Here is a 9906-nt window from a genome sequence, read left to right as displayed (position 1 = left end):
TCTCCTCGATGACCATGGCCTTTCTCCATGTAAAGTACCCCATGTAAGTGGATTTCCTTTGTTAAAACGTATTACTGTTCTCCCGTGAAGCCTGATCTATACCTGGCCCGCTCAACAACAGACAGGTATTCAGACGTCAGCCGAGTGGAAGCAGCCTCTAACGGAACCAGCCATGCGTCAAATTCTGTCACGTGATACGAGCTAAACTGCCTTTTGGTTGTGTCGAGATATATTCATGAAAAACGACAGTCAGATTTAAACGGGATGTATATTTATCATAAACAAGCACCCCGTTGTTATTTGCTAGTAAAAATCCGGAGGCCCCGTTGACCTTATTTATCGTGATTCATATGCATGAGGTCCTGTTGTTGCGCTGGCATGTTCAACTGGGATCTACTTCCCTGTATCTGTATTCATTTGGGGATGTACTGTGATACTCAGCTTTTACTTTTCACATCGGGGTTGTATCATGATACTCACTTTCTGACATGGTACATCAGGATTGAACCCGGGATACTCATTTGCCCACATGGTACTTTACACATCAGGATTGAACCGTGATACTCATTTGCCCACATGGTACTTCACACATCAGGATTGAACCGTGATACCATTTGCCCACATGGTACTTCACACATCAGGGTTGAACCGTGATACCCCTTTGCCCACATGGTACTTCACACATCAGGGTTGAACCGTGATACCCCTTTGCCCACATGGTACTTCACACATCAGGGTTGAACCGTGATACCCTTTGCCCACATGGTAATTTTGACACATCAGGGTTGAACCGTGATACCCATTTGTCCACATGGTACTTCCTTCACATCAGGGTTGAACCGTGATACCCCTTTGCCCACATGGTACTTCACACATCAGGGTTGAACCGTGATACCCCTTTGCCCACATGGTAATTTCACACATCAGGGTTGAACCGTGATACCCCTTTGCCCACATGGTACTTCACACATCAGGATTGAACCGTGATACCCCTTTGCCCACATGGTACTTCACACATCAGGGTTGAACCGTGATACCCCTTTGTCCACATGGTACTCTTGACACATCAGGGTTGAACCGTGATACCCCTTTGCCCACATGGTACTTTACACATCAGGGTTGAACCGTGATACCCATTTGTCCACATGGTATTCCCTTGCTTGACACATCAGGGTTGAACCGTGATACCCCTTTGCCCACATGGTACTTTGACACATCAGGGTTGAACCGTGATACCCCTTTGCCCACATGGTACTTCACACATCAGGATTGAACCGTGATACCCCTTTGCCCACATGGTCCTTTACACATCAGGGTTGAACCCGTGATACCCATTCGCCCACATGGTACTTGACACATAAGGGTTGAACCCGTGATACCCATTTGCCCACATGGTACTTGACAGGGTTCGAAAACATATATATAAACAATATAGCACTTCCATCGTTGGTGGTTCATGGAGGAAAACATTGTTGATATTGTGTTGATTGGTTTATGGAGAAATACTGATTTGATATTGTGTTGTTTGGCTTATGCAGAAATAACGATGATAATATTTTGTTGGTTGGTTTATGGAGAAATAACGATGATGATATTGTGTAGGTTCTTTTTTGGAGAAATAACGATGATGAAATTGTGTTGTTGGTTTGTGGAGAAATAACGATCATGATATTGTGTTGGTTGCTTTTTGGAGAAATAACAATGATGAAATTGTGTTGGTTAGTTTATGGAGACATAACGATGATGATATTGTGTTGGTTGGTTTATGGAGAAATAACGATGATGATAATGTGTTGGTTGGTTGGTTAATGGGGAAATAACCATGTTGATATTGTGTTGATTGGTTTATGGAGAAATAACGATGATGATATTGTGTTGACTGGTTTATGGAGAAATAACGATGATGATATTGTGTTGATTGGTTTATGGAGAAATAACGATGATGATATTGTGTTGGTTGGTTTATGGAGAAATAACGATGATGATATTGTGTTGGTTGGTTTATGGAGAAATAACGATGATGATATTGTGTTGTTGGTTTATGGAGAAATAACCATGTTGATATTGTGTTGATTGGTTTATGGAGAAATAACGATGATGATATTGTGTTGGTTGGTTTATGGAGAAATAACGATGATGATATTGTGTTGGTTGGTTTATGGAGAAATAACGATGATGATATTGTGTTGGTTGCTTTTTGGAGAAATAACAATGATGAAATTGTGTTGGTTGGTTTATGGAGAAATAACGATGATGATATTGTGTAGGTTGGTTTATGGAGAAATAACGATGATGAAATTGTGTTGGTTGGTTTATGGAGAAATAACGATGATGATCATATTGTGTTGATTGGTTTATGGAGAAATAACGATGATGATATTGTGTTGGTTCGTTATGGAGAAATAACGATGATCGCATTGTGTTGGTTGGTTTATGGAGAAATAACGATGATGATATTGTGTTGGTTGGTTTATGGAGAAATAACGATGATGATATTGTGTTGGTTGGTTTATGGAGAAATAACGATGATGATATTGTGTTGACTGGTTTATGGAGAAATAACGATGATGATATTGTTTGGTTGGTTTATGGAGAAATAACGATGATGATATTGTGTTGGTTGGTTTATGGAGAAATAACGATGATGATATTGTGTTGATTGGTTTATGGAGAAATAACGATGATGATATTGTGTTGGTTGGTTTATGGAGAAATAACAATGATGATATTGTGTTGGTTGGTTTATGGAGAAATAACGATGATGATATTGTGTTGGTTGGTTTATGGAGAAATAACGATGATGATATCATGTTGATTGGTTTATGGAGAAATAACGATGATGATATTGTGTAGGTTCGTTTATGGAGAAATAACGATGATGATGTTGTGTTGGTTGGTTAATGGGGAAATAACCATGTTCATATTGTGTTGATTGGTTTATGGAGAAATAACGATGATGATATTGTGTTGACTGGTTTATTGAGAAATAACCATGTTCGCATTCTGTTGATTGGTTTATGGAGAAATAGCGATGATGATATTGTGTTGTTTGGTTTATGGAGAAATAACGATGATGATATTGTGTGGTTTATGGAGAAATAACGATGATGATATTGTGTAGGTCCGTTTATGGAGAAATAACATGATGATGTTAATGGGAAATAACCATGTTCATATTGTGTTGGTTGGTTTATGGAGAAATAACGATGATGATATTGTGTTGTTGGTTTGTGGAGAAATAACGATGATGATATTGTGTAGGTTGGTTTATGGAGAAATAGCGATGATGATATTGTGTTGTTGGTTTGTGGAGAAATAACGATGATGATATTGTGTTGATTGGTTTATGGAGAAATAAGCGATGATGATGATATAACTATGATGATATTGTGTTGATTGGTTTATGGAGAAATAACGATGATGATATTGTGTTGATTGGTTATGGAGAAATAACGATGATGATATTGCGTTGATTGGTTTATGGAGAAATAACGATGATGATATTGTGTTGTTGGTTTGTGGAGAAATAATGATGATGATGTTGTGTTGATTGGTTTATGGAGAAATAATGATACCGATATTGTGTTCATTAGCGCCGTGTGTGAAAACTGTGTTGGTTGGATAAAAGCAACGGTAGATTAATCTGTACCATGGCATTTTATTTAGAAGCATATGAAATGAAATTTTGACGATTTGAATCAAATGACTTTGACTGCAAGCATGCGAGTGTCCAGCTTCCCTGCAGATGCCATAGTTAGCTGAGTAGGACAGGGTCCTAATGTCTGTCTATAGTGTGTTCGATCCAGTCCAGGTACGAGGTGAGTTTAGTGTACAACCCTGGGTACTCCGCTTTGCCACAGTTGTAGCCAGTGGAGACCACAGCTCCCTCGTGCCACTCGTTGTCATAGTAACACGCCAGAGGTCCACCAGAATCACCCTGAAAAGAACCCAAAAGATCATTTACCGGCAGGTCGACCTATTTTAGTTGGACAGGTGATCACAGAATAATGTTTTAACATGATGTTGACAAGGTGTTAAAATCCATGTTCACCTAGTTGGGTACCGAATGGGTACCCGATAGGATGGGGTAGCGACGCACCTATATTCCCCACAGAGTTGAATATAGAAAATGAATGGATTCTTTAGATCGAATAATAAGTTGATCGTTTTTATCAATTTATATTTGTTATATAACTACAACTGCGCTTAATAACGTCACTTACTTTCCCATATTGCTACTTTGAATCAGTGTATATAATAAATCACTTTACTATTCGATATTTTCTGTTAATTTCTCACCAAACATGCATCCCGGCCTCCCGAGGGGCTGCCTGCACAGATAACCGAGTCTTCCTCTGGGGCGTAGAAAGCTTTGTCCGGGTCATCGTCTGGTACGGTAGCATATCCTGTACTACACCGGTCCTGTTCAATGACCGTGATGTTCACCCTGAGTGGAATGTACATGCTCCAACCGAGAGGCCCTGTAAAGGTGGATTAGTGTTTTCAACTCCGATATTTGTGAAGTATAAAACGAAACATTATTATAATCATTAGAATACCATTGATGTCAGTTAACATATTCCCTTCAGCCAACCACCCGTACACTCAGAAGAAATAAAATCTAAACTAAAGGAATGAAAGCACTCTCCACTGGCGGACTGCCCCTTGTCGGTCCTCGTTTTTTCAGCCCCTTTACCTTATTATACTCTCTTTCCCCTGTTATTGTAGTTTTATTGCCCTAAGCAAGTCCAGTTATGCCTCTAGATATCTCAGACCCGTGGAGATCCGGGTTAGAATTGATCTTCAGTAACCCATGTTTGTCGTAAGAGGCGACTAACGGGATCGGGTGGTCAGGCTCGCTGACTTGGCTGACACATGTCATCGTATCCCATTTGCGTAGATCGATGCATATGCTGTTGATCACTGGATTGTCTGGTCCAGACTCGATTATTTACAGACTGCCGCCATATAGCTGGAATATTGCTGAGTGCGGCGTAAACCTAAACTCACTCACTCACTCAGACATTGTGATATGACGCTACTAACTGTATGATATCTGCCCCCAGCCTGCCACGGACACATTGGCTCCTACTTCCGTGCACCTTCCCTCGGTATCCAGGGCAATAGGCTGGACGTGCCGGGAGAGGACCGCCGGACGCTTCAACTTCAGGAGGGTCAGATCCCGTAGGAGGGGGCGCGCTTAAATGTTAAAGTTAAAGTTTAACGCCGACATTTAGCTTAATTAAAGTCTTGGCGTCCTGGAACTCAGATGTGAAAAACAAAATCAAGTTTGAGGATGGCTTGGATACGTCACAAAGTTACTGGCATAGTATAAACACCGGTGCAAAAGACTTAATGACGTGGTATAAGGACAGGTACAAAGACGTAATAACGTGGTATAAGGACAGGTACAAAGACGTAATAACGTGGTATCAGGACAGATACAAAGACGAAATGACGTGGTATAAGAACAGGTACAGAGACAAAATGACGTAGTATAAGGACAGGTACAAAGACGTAATGACGTGGTATAAGGACAGGTACAAAGAGGTAATGACGTGGTATAAGGACAGGTACAAAGACGTAATGACGTGGTATAAGGACAGGTACAAAGACGTAATGACGTGGTATAAGAACAGGTACAAAGACGTAATGACGTGGTAAGAAATAGGGTAAAAAAGACGTAATGACGTGGACGTAATAACGTGGTATAGGAACAGGTACAAAGACGTAATGACGTGGTATAAGGACAGGTACAAAGACGTAATGACGTGGTATAAGGACAGGTACAAAGAGGTAAGACGTAATAAGGACAGGTAGGTAATAACGTGGTATAAGACGCTACAATGACGTGGTATAAGGACAGGTACAAAGACGTAATGACGTGGTATAAGGACAGGTACAAAGACGTAATGACGTGGTATAAGGACAGGTACAAAGACGTAATGACGTGGTATAAGGACAGGTACAAAGACGTAATGACGTGGTATAAGGACAGGTACAAAGACGTAATGACGTGGTATAAGGACAGGTGTAATGACGTGGTATAAGGACAGGTACAAAGACGTAATGACGTGGTATAAGGACAGGTACAAAGACGTAATGACGTGGTATACAGGTACAAAGACGTAATGACGTATATAAGACAGGTACAAAGACGTAATGACGTGGTATAAGGACAGGTACAAAGACGTAATGACGTGGTATAAGGACAGGTACAAAGACGTAATGACGTGGTATAAGGACAGGTACAAAGACGTAATGACGTGGTATAAGGAACAGGTACAAAGACGTAATGACGTGGTATAAGGACAGGTACAAAGAGGTAATGACGTGGTATAAGGACAGGTACAAAGACGTAATGACGTGGTATAAGGACAGGTACAAAGAACGTGGTATAAGGATAGGTACAAAGACGTAATGACGTGGTATAAGGACAGGTACAAAGACGTAATGACGAGGTATAAGGACAGGTACAAATGGCATCCTCAGCAAAACAATTGCAAAGGCTGGATTTCGTTTGGTACGCGAAAAGCGCACGTAAAATCTCCAAATCATCACTGTTTAGCTATACACAAAGAACTTATTTTATAGTTAAGCACCCCCTGACATACCACACGATTGAAAGAGCCCCGATCTTAGCCCTTTGGAGCACATATGGGCCATGATTTGTAGTCATGTGCAACATAGGGATCCTCCTATACAGAACATGGCCCATTTGGAGCTGCTTTACACGAGGGATGGGGTAGACTGCCCCTTCCGAGGATCAGGAGGCTGACAGGGGCATGAGAAGGAGAGTGCTGGCTGTCATACAGTCATATGGAGGTTACACTCGGTATTAACCTTGAATCGTGTAACCTTGAATGTTTTTATTAAATGAGCAATTATCATCATACAATCAACATGGATTCCAATCATTTTGTCGTTTGTTTATGAGTCAAAGGATCATACGGGTCAGAGAAACTCACGACTTTCCATCGTGCTCACCACGAGAAGTTTTAAAAGGTGTTGATAGGTGTTGAAAACCTATCACTGCAAATATACAGGGAGTGCTTAATTAAGTTCTTGGTGTATATGTGGTAATACACAGGCCCAAAGACTTAATCACGTGGTAAAAAGATACATACAAAGGCGATGCTTGTAGAGTCACGACATCACAGATTGTAAAACATTTCTTCTCTGGCCTCCTTACATGCTCTTAGTGACATGGTAAATCATTTTCATGAGGCCAGATCAACATTATAGTTACTTCTGCGGTCTTTGCCATGCTTGAACAAATGCTGTATTATATACTTCTCAGATTTCATCATTCTAGTAAATCCAGTTTTTAGTGTACACTTTGTTTTGTCCGGTAGTGTATGAGAGTCACACCTGTGTAGTTCCTGTGTCTGAAGACCTTCCTGATCCTCATCCGTTGTTCTGTCCCCTCGTTCTTGTACTGGTTGTGTTCGCCGATCATGACGATCCAGTTGCTCTTCTTCTCCAGTCCGTCCCATTCTTCTCCACTGTCAATGTAGGAAACATCATCAGACAGACGGGACAGACAGACAGACATCCGGACGGTCGTAGTTTATTAAAGTGTCACAGGTTAAACATTAAAAGGATTACGAATACCACGATAAAACAATTAGGGGGACGACTGGTTTTTACGTCTGAAAAAAAATGTTTATGTTTGAATTGTGCTTTGGGTAGTTTAGCGAAGTTTCAAAGTTCAACGGTGCCGCCATTTTCATGCTTCGAAATGCGTTTTACTACGCGCGATTTGATTGGTTTGCCACGATTCTTGGCAATAATGGCGTACGATAGGGGTACATGTCTTCTTGTATATCACGGAAAGAGGCGAGTGCATCTTGATACTCAGCAGGTTTCATTAGGGAATTTGTTGACCAAAACTGTTATCCACTAAACATTCGTATACTTTCATCATGCGTTGTTTTGATATAGGTAATCTCTGATAGGCAAGTGTATCTTTGTTTTCAAGGTGTTTTAGTAGCACTGATTGTCTAGCAGTACCGGAATTATCTATATAGTACTATGTAGATATTTGTCAACCCTATTATTGTTGAACCCTATGTTTGGGAACCAAAAATTCCCCTTTTAGTTTAGTAGTTAATTTGCTACTCGTGTTTTCCAATATTTTAGAAGACTTCATTATTCACTGACCGCCGTCAAATAGCAGAAACTGCAGACTTAACGTCCTTATGTCACTGACCATCAAACATTCATTTAGTTTAGTTTCGTCAATATTTGACAAATCATATGAATAGGCACTCTGAAATGTGCATGAAACAGCGCGATTTCAAAGTTCTGATCAACCAGTTCTGTCATACACAAGTGCGCTGTCAGTCTGTCAAAAAGAAATGTGTTTTACTTACTCGAAGCAATGTCCGGCAGTTAGGACCCACTGCGGTCGGATGAGGGTGCCGGTACAGAGATGTCTCTGGCGAGTCTTGTTTGTGAACGGGTGGTCAGGCTTGAAGTGGAGGGACACGAGGAACGGCCACTGACCAGGTTCAAGAGGGGTGCCGCCCACTACGCCTTCAGCCACACGTCCAAGGGCAGCTGGAGGAGGATAAAAGTATATTCTGAACACACATGTGGAAGAAACTCTTTAAAACATGACCTTGTCTATCCGGGAACCTCCGGTAGATAACCATCACGTTAGTCAAACTATTTTTGTAATACGGTGTCTCATAATATATTGGACCCAGAAAACTATGTCTTATCATCAGATTCTTTGACACCTTCTTAGCTTCTTCTTTTGTATTCTGATAGGAAGCCTCGTCACGATGTGGCTGAGATATTGCCGATGTGACGTTAAATTTTAACTCACTCACTCTGACAGGAAGCGAACAACACTCTAGCAAACAACAATGCGGGTAGATATCACATTGACAGATATATATTGACAGATATGACACCGCAATGCAAAATGAGTCCTGAGAAAAGATCCGGGTTAGAATTCTTCTTAGACAACTCATGTTTGTCCTAAGAGGCGACTAAGGGACTTGATTGATACAAGTAATCCCAATTACGTAGATCTGTGCTCATGACGTCAATCACTGGATTGTCTGGACTTGAATGTATACAGGCCGCTGTCATATAGTTGGAACATTGCTGAGTGCGGCGTTAAACAACAAACAAAACAAAAACTGAGAAAATGGCTTGCACGGCTTGTGTTACACGCACACGCACACGCACACGCACACGCACACATCGGATCCGCCAATGGCGAATGTATACTCCGAGAGGAGCTGAGGATGCCATTTGACTGCAAACTGATGCTCTTAATCCAGGTAATAAAGTAACGAACAATGCATGGATGAGACGCAATAAAATATATTCATCATCGTTATACTTACCAATTCCGAGGCACACAACAAACAACGACAGAAATGCTGCCATTGTTTCCAAAGCACTGTGTACTACTGAAACCAGTGTCAATGAATCTCGGGCTTCTATTCAGCGTCGATTCGCTACCATTTCGATTACCTCCCTTCCATAGTTCATGTTATTCGGAAGTTCGACGACCAACTGAACTGTGTCAATATAGGGGCAAGCGGAAGCTTGCGTGAAGTACCCAAGCAAGAAAGTTTATCAGTCATTATATTGTCGACAGCACTTTCAATCTCGTTTCACCCCGAAAATGTTCCAAGGTTTGTTGGGGCGGTGGGGTAGCCCCGTTGTTAAAGGCCTTCGCTCGTCACGCCGAAGACCTGGTTCGATTCAGCAAATAGGCATAATGTGTGAAGCCCATTTCTGGTGTTCCCCGCCGCGATATTGCTGGAATAATGCTAAAAGCGGCGTAAAACTAAACTCACTCCCTTCTAGGTTTGTCAGCGCCATACCCGTGCCCTTTAGTTTCACCACAGAGGCAAAAAGTCTGAAGCCTGCATCACTAAGCTG

General features: G+C 41.3%; 1 protein-coding gene and 1 long non-coding RNA gene across 2 annotated transcripts; one reads left to right on the top strand and one right to left on the bottom strand.

Moving 5' to 3' along the window:
* Nucleotides 1–3641: 3641 nt before the first annotated feature.
* On the bottom strand, nt 3642–9486 carry LOC124279543 (trypsin-like). Its single transcript, XM_046715361.1, has 6 exons — nt 9363–9486; nt 8376–8562; nt 7372–7505; nt 5047–5199; nt 4300–4481; nt 3642–3937 (listed from the first exon to the last, which is right to left on the bottom strand). The coding sequence occupies exons 1-6, from the start codon at nt 9403–9405 to the stop codon at nt 3776–3778; spliced, it is 861 nt and encodes a 286-aa protein (XP_046571317.1). The 5' UTR covers nt 9406–9486; the 3' UTR covers nt 3642–3775.
* On the top strand, nt 5257–5795 carry LOC124279544. Its single transcript, XR_006899409.1, has 3 exons — nt 5257–5408; nt 5508–5606; nt 5721–5795. It is a non-coding gene; the product is annotated as an uncharacterized LOC124279544 (long non-coding RNA).
* Nucleotides 9487–9906: the final 420 nt, after the last annotated feature.

The sequence above is a fragment of the Haliotis rubra genome, unplaced genomic scaffold, assembly GCF_003918875.1.
Source record: "Haliotis rubra isolate DU_JTF1 unplaced genomic scaffold, ASM391887v1 Scf252, whole genome shotgun sequence".
Classification (NCBI taxonomy): domain Eukaryota; kingdom Metazoa; phylum Mollusca; class Gastropoda; order Lepetellida; family Haliotidae; genus Haliotis; species Haliotis rubra.
Note: the sequence above shows the minus strand (reverse complement) of the source record. Positions and strands in the feature narration are given on the sequence as shown.